The 18,877-nt window shown below is 37.6% G+C and overlaps 1 protein-coding gene across 1 annotated transcript in view; it reads right to left on the reverse strand.

Annotated features, from left to right (window-relative positions):
* LOC148947798 (atrial natriuretic peptide-converting enzyme-like) overlaps positions 1-18,877 on the reverse strand; it is a 195,628-nt gene that overhangs the window by 153,280 nt on the left and 23,471 nt on the right. Inside the window, exon 4 of the mRNA XM_089096239.1 lies at positions 5,641-5,869. Coding sequence (XP_088952365.1) covers positions 5,641-5,869 — 229 coding nt within the window. The remainder of the gene's footprint in view (positions 1-5,640; positions 5,870-18,877) is intronic.

Below are 18,877 nucleotides of genomic sequence, written 5' to 3' on the forward strand. Positions count from 1 at the left end.
CTTGCAACATCTAGTACCTTGAGGTCACAAGACTGTCAAAGACTCTTCATTGAACCTCCGAAATTGAAATCTTTTTTTATGACCTGGCCTTTTAATGTAACCTGGGCACTGGGCCAAGGGGCCGTTGTCACTCGAGCGCAGCGTTAGGTGGGGATGTTGGTATCGCTTTCGTCACACCAATTCGTTTTAGTGTGAATCTGCCTGGTACTTATAAATGAATGTTTTCAAAGTAAACCCGTTTCATCAATAAGAAAAAAACGGGTTGGACGCACATGTCCCTTTCTCTTTGGACGATAAAACTGTACAAATGCTGTATCAAGTATAACTCACGAAAATCTTATTAATTTTTGTCAACTTTTCAGCTTTTTGGCATCCCTGCTTTCGATAAAAATAAATCAAGGTACTATCACTTAAATATAATAACTCCCTATGCCTCCCCCTCTGGATACCATTTTGATAAGATACCGTCTCTGCTTTAAATAAAAAAAAAATAATTAGCTTATTGGCATCCCTGCTTTAAAAAAAAATCGAGGTATTATCATTTAAATATTATAGCTGACCACCCCCCCCCCCTCTGGATACCACCGGACCTCTCGCCGGCGGCGTTCGGTCGATTCGTCGGCGCGGCACCGGGGCCTATATGTAACATTCAAACCTTAAAAGGCAACGTTAGCTGTGAAGAAATTCATAGTATTAATACCGGATGGTCTTACTGCCAAGGAACAAGTCCGTATCCAGAAGTGTTAGGGGATTTGACCCTCCCCCCGAAATGTGTGTCCAACTCATAAAAACGTAACAAAAATGCATATAAAGAAATTTTCATGTGTTTTTGCCCCCCCCCCCAAAAAAAAAAAATCTGGATACGGCCCTGCCACGGGATAACACATCCCAGATTTTATTCTTCATACTAGTTTATTCAATAGAGATATTTAGCACTCAAATATCTATTCAAAAGGAAATAAACAATGCACTTTTAATTTTTGAATAGTAAACTTGTTTAGACGGTTCAATTAGAGAAATATGACACAATTAACATGTTTTGGTATAAACGGCGGGAGGAGGTGGTCTGCGAACATTCACATTATTCCAGTTTAATTTGAGTCAGTAAATTATCAATGCAAACTCCTAGAATTTGATGTTTCTGGGCACTTTTGAAGTCTTCCTCTTAGTATTTTAATCTTATAAGTAATGAACTCTGACTGCTGCTTTTTAATATTTATTTGTAATGGTGTGGATACTAACTCAAAGGGGTATTTCATCGAAGGGACATTTCAAGAGGTATTACATCAAACAGTATCAGAACTTTTTTACGTCCCCTGATTCCAGCCGTAATCTCTAACGAATTATACTCTGCTTCCTTTACCAATTAGTGCCAACTAGCACTCCAGAGCCATGGTCTCCGAATAGCCGGCTATTTCTAATTTTATTTGATTCAGTATAATAACTAGTTTGAGACAAAAATTCGTGGCCTTTGTTTTCTTTATAAAGCGATCTGCAGAACAAAAAGGCTTTAAACATTCCCTGGTCTATGGCAACGAATGCATCTTGCAGGGCTTTGCTCATTAGTCCTCCATTTGACTATGCAATGAACCTTATAACATATTAATATTTTATGACACAATTAATCTAAAACTTCAAACGAAAAAGATGAAATCTAATTTTGTGCGTCATACTGCTACTACTACTGCTACTACTACTACTGGCAACTCATGGCTGCACCAAGCTGCCTGGAGCCAACATGGCTGCGTATGGTCCTCCCCCAGTCCAATCTATTCAAAACCTCACAATTTGCAGTGTCCCAAAAAGTTCCAATTTCCTTTATATCGTTCTTTAGGACCTCTTCAAACCTCTTCAGACCTCTTCAAATGGCCGCACCAAGCTGCCTGGAGCCAACACGGCTGCATATGGCCCTCCTCCAGTCCAATCTATTCAAAACATCCCAATTTGCGGTGTCCCAAAAAGTTCCAATTCCCTTTATATAGTTCCTTAGGACCTCTTCAAACCCAACCTGGGCGATCTGAATTTCATTTAGGCAAGACGGATGGGCAAAAAGAATGGTTTTTGGCAATCAGCCATCCATCATCCGTAAAACGTGTCCTAGCCATTTTGACTTTCTTTTCATTTTAGCCCTAGAAAGTGGAATAAAACCTCGTTTTTCGTACAGCTTATAGTTTGTTCGTCTAATGGGTTTACGGGTACCAAAAACTATCCGTAGACAGTTCCTCTGGAAAAAATCTAACAAATATTCCTCTGCCTTCTGAAGCGCCCAAGTTTCAGAGCCATACTTGCCCATTGTCACGTAACTACCGTAGCGTCTAATACTCCAGTCTTGGTTCGCAGACTTGTCTTCATATTCTTCCAATATTTAGCTACTATGAAAGAACACTCTGCACATTGGCTATTCAACTTTTCACATCTTGACTACATTCAACATCATTACTAATAATACTTCCCAAGTAAATGAAACTATCCACTTGAACGATCATCTCGTTACCCAAGATCACCTCTTCACCTTTATTAATTCCTATTCTAAGCGACATTGTATTCTTAACATTAGTTTTCAAACTTATTCCTGCCCCCTGACTAAAGGGGTCTGATAATTCAAACAATACTCGATTATTAATCTAGAAATGAAAATTTGGTCGACGCATCCTCTTTTTTTCCTAAAATTGAATAAAAGAAAAACAAGTTTTTTCATAAGAAATTATTACGTATATAAAGCGGGTTGCCCCCTCCTCAACACCTCGCTCTTTACGCTAAAGTTTTTTAGTACTTCTAAAAACCACCTTATTGTTCTAATTAAACGGACCTTGTGTTTTATGAGTCATTATTAAAGAATTGGGATAAAATTCAAACTTTGGCGTAAAGAGGTATGTGCTGAGGAGGGGGCAACCCCCTTTATATACGTAATAAATTCTGTTCGTTTCAATTTTAATGTTGCTCCTTACTTTCAATTGGAAAAACTTGTTTTTTATTTAATTACTGATCTTTTTTAAATAATGCCAGGAAATCTGACCCACCTCCACGGAGAAAACCCCTCCCCATGGAAATATCCTCAATGCAATTCAATCCCGGTGAAAATTTACTCCGGACTATTACTCTTAACCACTCAGCGCGTAAAATTGAGACGGAAAAGAAAAAGCAAGACATATAAAAAGAATTTTGTATAAAAACTCTGGCCAGTTCCTCCGGTGTATAATTTCCCCAGACAAGATCACTCCCTGAAAACTTCCCTCCCCATAAAAAAAAAACGTGGAAAAATCCCCAGCAGAAAATTTGTCCCCCCCACGCGAAAATGTATGCCTACATCCCAATAACAAATACTATGCGCAAACAATGGGCAAATTTTATAAAAAACACCTTTCCCCTGGGGGTGGGGGGGGGGTCATATTATACACAAAGTTATAGTTATTGGGTCTTTCAACTATGATGAACAAAATGGCTTTCTCAAAATTTTGATCAGACGATTTTGAGTAAAAAAGGTGTGGGGAGGGTGCCTAGTTGCCCTCCAATTTTTTTGGTCACTTAAAACTTAAATTTTTTTGGGGCACTAGAACTTTTAACTTCCGTTAGATTGAGCCCTCTCCAGATATTCTAGGACCACTGGGTCACTACGATCACCCCCTGGAAAAAAAACAAACAAACACGCTTCCATGATCTTTCTTCTTGCAAAAAATACAGAAATCCACATTTTTGCAGATAGGAGCTTGAAACCTTTACAGTAGGGTTCTCTGATACGCTGAATTTGATGGTGTGATTTTAATTGAGATCAGTTGATTTTTAAGGGATGTTTTCCCCTATTTTCAAAAATCAGGAAAATTTACTCAGGCTCGTAACCTTTGATGAGTAGGACTAAGCTTAATAAAATTTATATATTTGAAATCAGACTAAAAAAACGATTCTTTTGATATATCTATTGGTATCAAAATTCCAAATTTTTTAGAGTTTAAGTTACTATTGAGCCGGGTTGCTCTTTACCTGCAGTTTTTTACCCCAAACCCACCATGCTATTATTCTAATAATTACCATCATCAAGGCCGTATCCAGGGGGGTTAGGGGGTTTTATATCCCCCCTTCGAAATTTTTGTCTGAATCGTAAAAACGTAACAGAAATGGATAAAACAATTTTTTATGTGTTTTGAGGTTTTTTTGTGCAGCCCCCCCCCCCCGAAAAAAATCGTTGTGTAAAATAACCCCCAAAAAATCCTGGATACGGCCCTGACCATCATGCTAAGTAATTTGCTCCCAACAGAAACCAAGCTAATGCCTCTATAATTAACACTCACTCTTATCACTTTTCTTAAAAAGGAGTTTAATCAAAATTTCCTAAAATCTCTAGGTTCTAATGTTCAGTCGTTCTCCCTACTTTTGCAACCACCACATTTCAAAAACTTATTTACCAAACTAGGAAACTCTGAGACCTTACCATTTCTAACCATTTTATTACTGTCTCTACCTCATTTTGCAAAATGAATCTTCCTTCACTACTGAATGTTCGAAAAAGAATTCATTTCCTTCTATATCATTTCCCTCAACTTTATCATGGCTAAAACATTCTCAAATGTTCTGCCCATTGCTCTTTAACCCCTTTCTCCACTAATTGTAGCTCCATTCCTTTTTTGCGTAATGGAATAGAAAAATTGAAATACGTGAATTTAAAAGCGTTTCTTCGAAAAATTTACACGGCGATCTTGGATCATTCAAAAGACTTTGATGCTCTGCCAGTGCACGGTATCCCTGATGTACGAGTGGTTCATACACTAAAACACAGCAGTCAACATTCAAGATAGTTCCCAGTTAAAACGGCTATAACTAAGCAATAAAGACAAAAGAGGAGTACTTTCGTAAAATAAGACAAAAGGGAAGTAACTAATAAGGACTATTAGACTTATTTTGAAAAAAAATACAAACATTGAATGTATTTTAGGAAAATTGGGAGGAAGGGGATGCATTGGATCGTACATTAAGACGAGAAAAGCTCTGCCGGTTACGTTTGCAGGGGAAGCGTAGGGGACGTTCTGGCCCGCTTCCTCAATATTTTGAATTTTACACGGTATCTTACATTCTTTGTAATTCTTGCCTTTCAAAAACTAACAAATAAGTATGTGTCCATAAAGAGAGTCATTTTACTCCCGCCATTTAACCGTGTCGCAGCCACTTAAACATTTGCCTCTCAATTACTTGGACTATCTGTCTTGGATTTTCTCTTTCTTCAATTAGCCATGTCTTGATGCAACCTACTGCAAAATACTTGATAACCTTAATTCAAATATATTTTTTATATCTTTCTATTGTATTCAATACAATTTTGTCGTAGTTTTTGCTGATTTTTTACTTTTTCCCTCCCCTCAAAAATTTTCTTCTTTAACTTATGTGCTTCACCTATATATAATTAAAACGGGTTATGTTGAGAGATGAGAGATGTTTATATTAAATCTAGAAGATGGAATTGGTGAGAAGATAAGTATTTAGAACGAAGATATTTTTTTTTCTACATAGCCGATAACAATTTTAAGCATCACAAAAAAAGACTGCGTGACTCGATGGTCCACAAGCAATACACGAAGAGGCTTCTACAATGAGCTAAGAGGCAACACGTAAAGCACGAGTAATCTGATGAAGAGCTTTAAATATACTTACAACCAAAATATAAGGCAAATGCCCCGAGTATCCCTAGTCCGAAAATGAGCGGAACGAAGCACACACAGGATCGCTTAGAGCTACCAAATTCACAGCACCATCTCGACAAAAATCCTCTTTTGTGGTAAGTTGCATATCTACGCATATACTTTCTTCCCAGAGGGCCAGATTGAAGGAGGCCATCATACGAGTTGACACTATACGACCTCAGTGGTTTCCCCGCACGCGGCTGAAAGGTTGAATTTCAAGTAAAATTAATTGCTAGGGTTTCAGTGGCGTTCAATACACTTTTGTCATTTTTTCTCTAGAAATAGGTTCTGGTTGTCAAACGAACTAAAATTAAACCAGTAAGAGCCTTAAAATGATTGAAACCTATGTCTATTGTAATTTAGTTTTTAAAAACACTTGGAATATTGAGAAATGTTATTCCAGGTTTCCTTTACAAATGCAAAACTTTTTTTTAAGGTAATGAAGTAAGTTCTTAAACTGTCAACTACTTTTCTTTCCCACTAGGCGTGAATTTAGTTCGTTTTTGAGACCCTGGGAGCCAATTTGTTTTGCGGTTTGATAATTTATTTTCAAAGAGACGTATTACATTCTATAAAATGCATTTAAAGCTAAAAATGATTTTAAGTTTTGAGAATAAGGAAGAATGCGAATAATAACGAAAAGATTATAAAAACAGTGAAGTAATTATTTACCTCAGTTTGCTCAGTTAGCTCAGGCTGGGAGGGCTACTACGTTTCTAGCAACTCAGTCTAAACTATATAAAAGCATGTAATTTTTATAATTACTGTTATATTAAAGCCATTTACACAACTCATGGTGCTTCAAATTCACCATACCATCAAGTGGGAAAACATTATCGAAGCGTGCGGTCCACATCTAAAATTTCATCTACTCTCTGGGGATTCTGACCATATCTTATGAGAGTGTCTACAAATACCTACTCTGCTGCGCCTAGGTGGAATGATAGAGAGCTAAATCGAGAGCTAAAAGCATTGGCAAAAGCAAAAAATAAATGCAATACTGAAAACAAACACAAAATAACAGGATAGGACTAATTCAACATGCTCATAATTGTGCATCCACCTTTCTTTCAAGCATTATACTCATGCTACATGTTTTCCAAAGATATAGCCTACAAAGTTTTGGGGACCCGACTTACTAACCGTACCTCAAATAGTATGGTGTACGAAAAACGTGGTTCAAGCTCGCTTTCTAGGGCTATAATGAGAAAAGGGTTGAAATGACGACGGCACCTTCTGCGGATGAAGGATGACATGATTGCCAAAGATTGTCCTTGTTGGCAAATCTCCTAGGGTGGTCCCCGGTTGGGATAGGAGGATGTCTTAAGGATAGATTTAAGGGACATGGTAAGTTCCTTGAAGATTGTAAAGAGGGTGGCTTTGAATAAATTGGCATGGAGGAGGAGCAGCTGTTTTGGCCTTAGGCGGCTTGGTGCTGCACCGAGCTGTCGTTAGTTAGTTAGTTCATTATACTTATGTAATTTGTCTTTTTTTTTTTTTTTTTTTTTACCAATGTTCGTTCCTTTTCATTGTCATGAGATAATTTAGCAAGAATGAAAAGCTTTATCTTAGTAAGGCATTTATTGTGAGAGACTCCCGAAAATAGGAGAGTAGGTCAGAGTTAGCTCGATTGCATAGCTTTCACTGCTTCAAGGGTTTAATTTCTGAGTTATTTTAGACTTCTGGAACGGTCATGAGCCAGTAAAAGAATCTTTTGCTACGTTTTTTTTTCTCATTTGTAATCTTCCAAAAAAATTAGATCATACATATGTATATATATATATATATATATATATATATATATATATATATATATATATATATATATATATATATATATATATATATATATATATATATATATATATATATATAAATATATATATATATATATATATATATATATATATATATATATATATATATATATATATATATATATATATATATAATTTATTTCAAATCCTACCGAGTCAAGTTATTATAAACGAAGCAAAGTATAGTTTTTCTGTTTAGGATGATTTCTGGTTATTTCTAGGATGGAAAATCTAAAAAACTAATCAAAGACTCAAGTTTTACGCCCATCAAGGGCAAAAATAAATATTACGACACTTGATAGAAATAAAAACATAAAAAGGAATTTATCAAAAGAAGAATAAATATTACAAGAGTTTTTATTCATTTAAACAATGGTACTCTTTGAGCTTCCAAACAGTTAAAAATGGAATTCTGTCGAATGCTAAAGTTTATTCTGTGCATGAGCCATAACGAATATTTAGCAGATCGTATTTATTAACAATTTTTGCAATTATTGAAAGTGAAACTGAAAAAAAAGAACAATATAAGCTCAACAAGCTCTCAATAAAATACTTTTTTGAGGGTGTTCATAATAGAAACATAAACGTTTCTTTAAACCGTTTTATCGTTACAGTTAAAATTGTTCAGGCTTTAGTAAGTTTCATTTAATTGAATAACTAGATTATTTTACGGTTTTTGGTCAAAAACACCATATCATAACTAAAAGCAAAAGGCTTTTCTATTTTTATAATATAAAAAATAATTTGTTTTCCTATTTTTTTTTCTCGCCAAACAATTTGAAATATTCCTGTAAAGAATCGTTTTGCTGGTGTAAGTAGCAACGTCATGGCTATCAAGGTCTAAAGTGAGATCTTAGGATATTTACTGCATTGAATGTTCAATTTCTAGAGTTATCCTTTCTCCTGAACAATAAAAGAAAAAAACGCAGATGAGCTTTTCGTGGCTCTGCTTTGGTGGTATATGTGCGAACCAGCATTGTTGTCTGTCATTGGTGTTTTAAATGATGCCAGATATTTTAAATGATGCTAAAAATTTGTATTATGTGTATTGTGCATTGTATTTGTATATGTGTATGTATTATGCATAAAAATATGTACTTATATGTGTTAAAAATATGCCACTACTTTCCTTGGGAAGAGTTTGTTTTGTTTCAGTTTATATTCACTGTGTATAACAAAGAACTACGCAACGACTACGCTTAGCGTGGTCGTTGCGTAGTATACTCGATGCGTAGTATACTTAAAAGTATACTCGATGTTTCCAACTGTGACTGCTATATTGTTTTATGTTTAGACGGTAAAGTTAGAGCTTGTTTGGGAGAGCTTGAGGTAGAATATAAGTAGTAAGGCATCTATACATTCTACGATTACATTAACGATTACACTTGACGAGCACTTTTGACGGATATAACGACGGATGCAACGAGGCTTACAATGCGACGAACCTACAAAACACGTTATACTAGTCATATAAAGATATACTATATGGGGCGAACACCATATAAGACGACCCGAAGACAAAACATTTGGGAATAGATATTAGTGAAATCGTGTTAAATAGAAAATCGAGTTTTGGAGTAATAAGTATTTTGGACCACTCAACAATGGTCTTAACTAGGCACATAAATATTTTTTATATGATTTGACTAAAAGCCAATTTTTTCGAAAATTGCTTACCAGTTAAGGTAAGTCTGTGGGAATGGTAGGTCTGACGCAACGTGACATAAATGTTAGAATGTGATTAGAATAACGTCCTGGGTACCAGTCTTTGGAATGGTTAGCGGTGACAAGGCGATCTTGCGACTTGACCTAGCTTCACTTCTTGGCTGTGGTCAGTATAATACACAAGTACCAATTGAAAAGTGCAGGCAATATAAAATATTCTTTAGTATTGGAGTATGCTAAAAAGTTGACACTAATAAAGTCGTAGGTGCCAAGAAAAGAATTTTAATGTAGAAATTCAGAACACTCCATAGGAATCCTTAGAAATCAAGTAGTGACGTGGTTATGGATTTGAACCATCAAGGTCGCCACCCACCAAATATCATAACAAAAGGACCTCAACCTCAAATACCCCCTCCCCAAAACTTTTCAACTCTTCCCCCCATTTTATTATATTTTTTTGAACTTTTTTTTTCAATATAGGAATTTTTCAACTTTTTTTTACATGTCTTAGAATGACATGAAATATGCTTAAAACCAAAAAATTCACATTTAATATTTTCGATATACAAAATGAGAATGATACAGATATGTGACTTTTACTATTAGAAAAATAATCTTTGTAGTAGCACTTTTCTTTTTTACTTATAATTTTTTTGGATAAGATTTTTTTCAATTTTTTTACATATCTTAAAATGACATGAAATATATTTGTGGGGGAGACAAAACACACACAAATATATAGCTTCAGAAATACAAACCGAAAAAGACAGGCAGTGGGACAAATGCCCAGACACACAAACGCCCGCCCAGACGCACAGGCAATGAGAGTGACTGAGACAAAAAAACATACAAATATATAGATTCAGACTTACAAACAGACATAGATAAACACTGTGAGAAGCAAATACCCGCTCAAACACATAGGCAAAGAAAGTGAGAGAGACAAAAACAAATACAAATACATAGATTCAGTTACACAAACCGAAAAAGACAGGCATTGGGACAAGCAAACACCTGGCCAGCGACACAGGCAAAGAGAGGGAGAGAGACAAAAACACAAATAAATACATAGATTCAGACATACAAACGGACAAAGACAGACAGTGGGACAAGAGAAAACCCGCCCAGACACACCGAGAGAGATAAAACACATACAAATATGTGGATTCAGACATACAAACCAACAAAGACGGTCCAAACCCCAGACACCAAACACCCACCCAGACACACCGGAAAGAGAATGAAAGAGACAAAAACACATACAATTATATAGATTCAGACATACAAACAGACAAAGACGGGCACTGGGACAAGCAAACAACCGCCCAGAAATACAGGCAAAGAGAGTGAGAGACAAAAATAAATAAAAATATATCCATTCATACATACAAACCGAAAAAGATAAACAGTGTGAAAAGCAAAAACCTGCCTAGACACACAGGCGAAGAGAGTGAAAGAGACAAAATAACATAAAATTACATAGATTCAGACATACAAACCGACAAAGATAAACACTGAGAGAAGCAAGCACCTACCCAGACAAACAGGAAGAGAGTAAAAGTGACAAAACAATCACACAATATATAGATTCAGACAAACAAACCAACAAAGACAAACACTAATAGAAGCAAACTCCTGCCCAGATACACAGGCAATGAGAGTGGAAGACACAAAAAAACATACAAATATACAGATTCAGAAATACAAACAGACAAAGACAGGCACCAGGACAAGCAAACACCAACCCAGATACACAGGCAAAGAGAGTGGGAGAGACAAAAACACATAAAAATATATAGATTCAGACATACAAACCGACCAAAACAGGCAGTGGGACAAGCAAACACCCACCTATATACACAGACAAAGCGAGTGAGAGAGATAAAAACAGATACAAATACATAGACTCAGACATACAAACCGACACAGACAGGCACTGGGACAAGCAAACACCCGCTCAGACATAAAAAAAAGAGAGGGAGAGAGACAAAAACACATACAAATATATGAATTCAGACATTCAAATTGACAAAGACAGGCGCTGGGACAAGCAAACACCCGCCTATACACATAAGCCAAAAGAGTAGATAGACAAAAACACATACAAATATATGGATTCAGACATGCAAACCGACAAACACAGGCAGTGGGACAAGCAAACACCCGCCCAGACACAAAGGCAAAGAGAGTAAGACAGACAAAAACACATACAAATACATAGATTCAGACATACAAACCGACAAAGACGTGCACTTGGAGAAATAACCACCCACCAAGTCACAGAAGCAAAGAGAGTGAGAGAAACAAAAACACATACAGACACGTAGATTCAGACATGCAAACTGACGAAGACAGGCACAGGGACAAGCAAACACCAGCCAAGACACACAGGCAAAGAAAGCGAGAGAGACAAAAACACATACAAATATAAAGATTCAGTTATACAAACCAATAAAAAGAGGCACTGGGAGAAGCAAACAGCCACCCATATACACAGGCAAAGAGAGTGAGAGAGACAAAAACACATACAAATACGTAGATTCAGACATACGAACTGACAAAGACAGGCACTACGAGAAGAAATCAACCCGCCCCATACACACAGGAAAAGAGAGTGAGAGAGAGAGACAATGTACATACAAATACATAGATTCAGACATACAAACCGACAAAGACAGGCAGTGGGACAAGCAGCCACCCACCCAGACACACAAGCAAAGAGAGTGAGAGAGACAAAAACACAAACAAACATATAGATTCAGACATGCAAACTGACGAAGACAGGCACAGGGACAAGCAAATAACAGCCAAGACACACAGGCAAAGAAAGCGAGAGAGACAAAAACACATACAAATATAAAGATTCAGGCATACAAACAGACAAAGAAAGGCACCCGGACGAGCAAGCACCAACCCAGACAAACAAGGCAAAGAGAGTGAGAGAGACAAAACCACATAAAAATATATAGATTAAGACACACAAACCGACAAAGACAGACAGTGGGACAAGCAAACACCAACCCAGACACACAGAAAAAGGGGGTGAGAGAGACAAAAACAAATACAAATACATAGATTCAGACATACAAACCGACAAAAACAGGCACTGGGACAAGCATACACCAAACCAGACACACAGAAAAAGGGAGTGAGAGAGACAAAAACATATACAAATACACAGATTCAGACATACAAATAGACAAGGACAGGCAGTGAGACAAGCAAACACCAACCCAGACACACAGTCAAGGAGAGTGAGAGAGACAAAAACATATACAAATACATAGATTCAGACATGCAAACCGACAAAGACATGCACTTGGACATGCAAACACCCACCCAGACACACAGACAAAGAAAGTGAGAGAGAGAAAAACACATACAAGTATAAAGATTCAAACATACAAACCAATAAAGAGAGGCACTGGGAGAAGCAACCACCCACCCAGACACACAAGCAAAGAGAGTGAGAGAGACAAAAACACAAACAAACATATAAATTCAGACATGCAAACCGACGAAGACAGGCACAGGGACAAGCAAGCAACAGCCAAGACACACAGTCAAAGAGAGTGAGAGAGAAAAAACACATACAAATATAAAGATTCAGTTATACAAACCAATAAAAAGAGGCACTGGGAGAAGCAAACAGCCACCCATATACACAGGCAAAGAGAGTGAGAGAGACAAAAACACATACAAATACATAGATTCAGACATACGAACCGACAAAGACAGGCACTAGGAGAAGAAATCAACCCGCCCCATACACACAGGAAAAGAGAGTGAGAGAGAGAGACAATGTACATACAAATACATAGATTCAGACATACAAACCAACAAAGACAGGCACTGGGAGAAGCAGACACACACCCAGACACACAAGCAAAGAGAGTGAGAGAGACAAAAACACAAACAAACATATAGATTCAGACATGCAAACTGACGAAGACAGGCACAGGGACAAGCAAACACCAGCCAAGACACACAGGCAAAGAAAGCGAGAGAGACAAAAACACATACAAATATAAAGATTCAGACATACAAACAGACAAAGAAAGGCACCCGGACGAGCAAGCACCAACCCAGACAAACAACGCAAAGAGAGTGAGAGAGACAAAACCACATATAAATATATAGATTAAGACAAACAAACCGACAAAGACAGGCAGTGGGACAAGCAAACACCAACCCAGACACACAGAAAAAGGGGGTGAGAGAGACAAAAACACACACAAACACATAGACATGCAAACCGAAAAAGACAGACACTGGGACAAGCATACACCCAACCAGACACATAGACAAAGAGAGTTAGAGAAATAAAAACACATGCAAATAAATAGATTCAGACATACAAATAGACAACGACAGGCAGTGTGACAAGCAAACACCAACCCAGACACACAGGCAAAGAGAGTGAGAGAGACAAAAACATAGATAAATACACAGATTCAGACATGCAAACCGACAAAGACAGACACTGGGACAAGCAAACACCCACCCATACACACAGACAAAGAGTGTGAGAGAGACAAAAACAAATACAAGTATAAAGATTCAAACATACAAACCAATAAAGAGAGGCACTGGGAGAAGCAACCACCCACCCAGACACACAAGCAAAGAGAGTGAGAGAGACAAAAACACATACCGATACATAGATTCAGACATACGAACCGACAAAGACAGGCAAAAGGAGAAGCAAACACCCGCCCCATACACACAGGTAAAGAGAGTGAGAGATAGACAAAGCACATATAAATATATAGATTCAGACATGCAAACCAACAAAGATAGGCACTTGGAGAAGCAAACATACGCCCAGAGATATAGGCAAAGAGAGACGAGCAAAAAGTTAGGTTGATTTAGGTTCACTTAGAGTGGCGCACCACTCTATCTGAACCTAAATGAACCTAAATATTGCATGTATCTCTCACTATGAGTGGGTGTGATATATTTGTATGTGTTTTTGTCTCTCTCACTCTCTTTGCCTGTGTGTCTGGGTTGGTTTTTGCATGTCCCGGTGTCTGTCTTTGTCAGTTTGTTTGTCTGAATCTATTTATTTGTATGCGTTTTCGTCTTTGTCACTCTCTTTGCCTGTATGCCTCGGAAGGTGTTTGCTTCTCCCAATGTTTGCCTTTGTCGGTTTGTATGTCTGAATCTATGTATATGTATGTGTTTTTGCCTCCCTCAGTCTCTTTGTCTGTGTGTCTAGACTGGTGTTTGCTTGTCCTAGTGCCTGTCTTTGTCGGTTGGTATGTCTGAATCTATATATTTGCATGTGTTTTGTATCTCCCACTCTCTTTGCCTATGTGTCTAGGCAGGTGTTTGCCTGTCCTACTGTCTGGGTTTATCGGTTTGTATGTGCTTTTCCCAGTGCCTGTCTTTGGTGGTTTGTATGTCTGAATCTATATATTTGAATAGGTTTATGTCTCTCTCACTCTCTTTGTCTGTGTGTCTGGGCGGGTGTTTGCTTGCCCCACTGCCTGTCTTTGTCAGTTCGTATGTCTAAATCTATGTATCTGTTTATGTTTTTGCCTCCCTTACTCTCTTTGTCTGTGTGTCTAGACTGGTGTTTGCTTGTCCTAGTGCCTGTCTTTGTCGGATGGTATGTCTGAATCTATATATTTGCATGTGTTTTTGTATCTCCCACTCTCTTTGCCTTTGTGTCTAGGCAGGTGTTTGCCTGTCCTACTGTCTGGGTTTATCGGTTTGTATGTGCTTTTCCCAGTGCCTGTCTTTGGTGGTTTGCATGTCTGAATTTATATTTTTGTATAGCTTTATGTCTCTCTCACTCTCTTTGTCTGTGTGTCTGGGCGGGTGTTTGCTTGCCCCACTGCCTGTCTTTGTCAGTTCGTATGTCTGAATCTATGTATCTGTTTATGTTTTTGTCTCTCTCACTCTCTTTTCCTGTCTGTCTGGGCGGGTGTTTGCTTGTCCCAGTGCCTGTCTTAGTCAGTTTGTATGTCTCAATCTATGTATTTGTATGTTTTTTTGTCTCTCTCACTCTCTTTGCATGTGTGTCTGGGTGGATGTTTGCTTGTCCCAGTGCCTGTCTTTGTCGGTTTGTATGTCTCACTCTATTTATTTATATGTGTTTTTGTCTCTCTCACTCTCTTTGCCCGTGTGTCGGACCGGGTGTTTGCCTGTCCTAGTGTTTTTCTTCGACAGTTTCTATATCTGAATCTATGTATTTGTATGTTTTTGTCTCACTCACTCTCTTTGGCTGTGTGTCTGGGCGGGTGTTTGCTTGTCCACTGCCTGTCTTTGTCGGTTTGTATGTTTGAATCCATGAATTTGTATGTTTTTTCGTCTCTCTTTGCCTGTATGACTGGCATTGTGTTTGGTTGTCCCACTGCCCGTCTTTGTTGTTTGTATGTCTGAATCTATATATTTATATGTGTTTTTGTCTCTCTCACTCTCTTTGCCTGTGTGTCTGGGTTGGTGTTTGCTTGTCCCAGTGCCTGTCTTTTTCGGTTTGTATGTCTGAATCTATGTATTTATATGTGTTTTTGTCTCCCTTACTCTCTTTGCCTGTGTGTCTGGGCGGGTGTTTGCTTTTCCCGTTGTCTGTACATGTCGGTTTGTATGTCTGAATCTATATATTTGTATATATTTTTGTCTCTTCCACTCTCTTTGCCTATGTGTCTGGGCGGGTGTTTGCTTGTCCCAATGCCTCTCCTTGTCGCTTTGCAAGTCTGAATCTATATATTTGTATTTGTTTGTGTCTCTCTCACTCTCTGGGCTTGTGTGTCTGGGCGGGTGTTTGCTTGTCTCATGGCCTGTCTTTGTCGGTTTTTATGTCTGAATCTATATATTCGTATGTGTTTATGTTTTTCTCATTTTCTTTGCCTATGTGTCTGGGCGAGTGTTGGCTTGTCCCACTGCCTGTCTTTGTCGGTTTGTATGTCTGAATCTATATATTTGTATGTGTTTATGTTTCTCTCACTCTGTGTTCCTATGTGTCTAGGCGGGTGTTTTCTTCTCCTAGTGCTTGTCTTTGTCTGTTTGAATGTCTGAATCTATTTATTTGTATGTGTTTTCTTCTCTCTCACTCTCTTTGCCTTGTCTGTCTGTGTTGGTATTAGCTTGTCCCAGAACCTGTCATTTTCAGTTTGTAAGTCTGAATCTATGTATTTGTATGTGATTTTGTCTATCTCACTCTCTTTTCCTGGGTATCTTGGCAGGTGTTTGCTTCTCTCGTGTTTGTCTCTGTCGGTTTGTATTTCTGTATTGTATATTTGTATGTGTTTTTTGTCTTTCTCACTTTCTTTGCCTGTGTGTTTGGACGGATTTTTACTTGTCCCATTGCCTGTCATAGTAGGTTTGTATGTTTGAATATATGTATTTGTATGTGAATTTGTCTCTCTCACTCATATTTCCCTGTGCATCTGGAAAGGTGTTTGCTTCTTACAGTGTTTGTCTTTGTCGGTTTGTCTTTGTTTGAATCTACATATTTGTATGTATTTTTGTCTCTTTCACTCTCTTTGCACGTGTGTCTGGGCGGGTGTTTGTTTCTCACAGTGTTTATCTTTGTCGGTTTGTATGTATCAATCTATTTGTTTGTATGTGTTTTTATCACTCTCAGTCTCTATGCCTGTGTGTCTGGGCAGGTGTTTGCTTGTTCAAGTGCCTGTCTTTGTCGGATTGTATGTCTGAATCTATATATTTGTATGTGTTTTTGTTTCTCTCACTTTCTTTGCCTGTGTGTCAGGGCGGATGTTTACTTGTCCCATTGCCTGTCTTTGTCGGTTTTTATGTTCGAATCTATGTGTTTGCATGTGATTTTGTCTCTCTCACTCTCTTTGCCTGTGTATGGGGCAGGTGTTTGCTTCTCACAGTGTTTGTCTTTGTCGGGTTGTCTTTGTCTGAATCTACATATTAGTATGTATTTTTGTCTCTTTCACTCTCTTTGCACGTGTGTCTGGGCGGGTGTTTGTTTCTCACAGTGTTTATCTTTGTCGGTTTGTATGTATCTAGCTATTTGTTTGTATGTGTTTTTGTCTCTTTCAGTCTCTTTGCCTGTGTGTCTGGGCAGGTGTTTGGTTGTCCCACTGCCCGTCTTTGTTGTTTGTATGTCTAAATTTATACGTTTTTATGTGTTTTTGTCTCTCTCAGTATCTTTGCCTGTGTGTTTTGGCTGGTGTTTGCTACTCCTACTGCCTGTCTTTTTCGGTTTAAAGGCTTGAATTTCTGTATTTGTGTGTGTTTTGTCTGTCTTACTTTCTTTGCCTATGTTTCTAGTTAGGTGTTTGCTTGTCCCATTGCCTGTTCATGTCGGTTTGTATGTCTGAATCTATATATTTGTATATTTTTTTGTCTCTTCCACTCTCTTTGCCTATGTGTCCGGGCGGATGTTTGCTTGTCCCAATGCCTCTCCTTGTCGGTTTGCATGTCGGAATCTATATATTTGTATTTGTTTGTGTCTCTCTCACTCTCTGGGCTTGTTTGTCTGGGCGGGTGTTTGCTTGTCTCATTGCCTGTCTTTGTTGGTTTTTATGTCTGAATCTATACATTCGTATGTGTTTTTGTCTCTCTCACTCTCTTTGCGTATGTGTCTGGCGCGTGTTCGCTTGTCCCAGTACCTGTCTTTGTTGGTTTGTATGTCTGAATCTGTATGTTTATATGTGTTTATGTTTCTCTCACTCTCTTTGCCTGTGTGTCTAGGCGGGTGTTTCCTTCTCCCAGTGTTTGTCTTTGTCTGTTTGTATGTCTGAATTTGTTTATTTGCGTGTGTTTTTTTCTCTCTCACTCTCTTTGCCTTGTGTGTCTAGGTTTGTATTAGCATTTCAAAGTGCCTGATATTTTGAGTTTACATGACTGAATATATGTATTTGTATGTGTTTTTGTCTCTCTCAATCTCTTTTCCTGTGTATCTGGGCAGGTGTTTGCTTCTCTCGTGTTTGTCTCTGTCGGTTTGTATTTCTGTATCTGTATATTTGTATGTGTTTTTATCTCTTTCACTCTCTTTGCATGTGTTTCTGGGTTGGTGCTTGTTTCTCATAGTGTTTGTCTTTGTCGGTTGGTATGTCTGAATCTATTTATTTGCATGTGTTGTTGTCTCTCTCATACTTTTTGCCTATGTGTCTGGGCAGGTGTTTTCTTCTCACAGTGTTTGTCTTTGTCGGTTCTTATGTCTGAATCTATATATTTGTATGTTTTTTTGTCTCTTTCACTCTCATTGCCTGTGCGTCTGGGCGGGCGTTTGCTTGTCCTACTGCCTGCCTTTGTCAGTTTGTATGTCTAAATCTGTATATTTGTATGTGTTTTTGCCTCTCTCAAAAGTATAGTTCATATTATTTTAAGATATGTAAAAAAAAGCTGAAAAGATTTCTGTCCAAAATAATTCTAAGTAAAAAAAAAGTGTTACTACAAACATTATTTTTCTAATAGTAAATAATCACGACTAACATATCTATATCATTCCCATTTTATATTTCGAAAATATTAAATATGATGTTTTATGCTTTTAAGTACATTTAATGTCATTTTAAGACATGTAAAAAAAGACCAAAAATTCCAAGCCAGAAGAAAAAGTATTACTACAAACATTATTTTTCTAATTTTAATACATTTGAATAGTTTCTTGATTCTATGAAGTGTTGTAAAATCCTTTTGATGCTAAAAAAATATCCGTTCTATTAAAGAAAATGTTTTACTATGAACAGTATTTTCCTAATTGTAAAAAAATTAATAAAAGTTGAATAATTTCTAAGTCCAAAA

The sequence above is a fragment of the Artemia sp. Qi Xiang Cuo genome, chromosome 10, assembly GCF_049724085.1.
Source record: "Artemia sp. Qi Xiang Cuo chromosome 10, ASM4972408v1, whole genome shotgun sequence".
NCBI lineage: Eukaryota > Metazoa > Arthropoda > Branchiopoda > Anostraca > Artemiidae > Artemia > Artemia sp. Qi Xiang Cuo.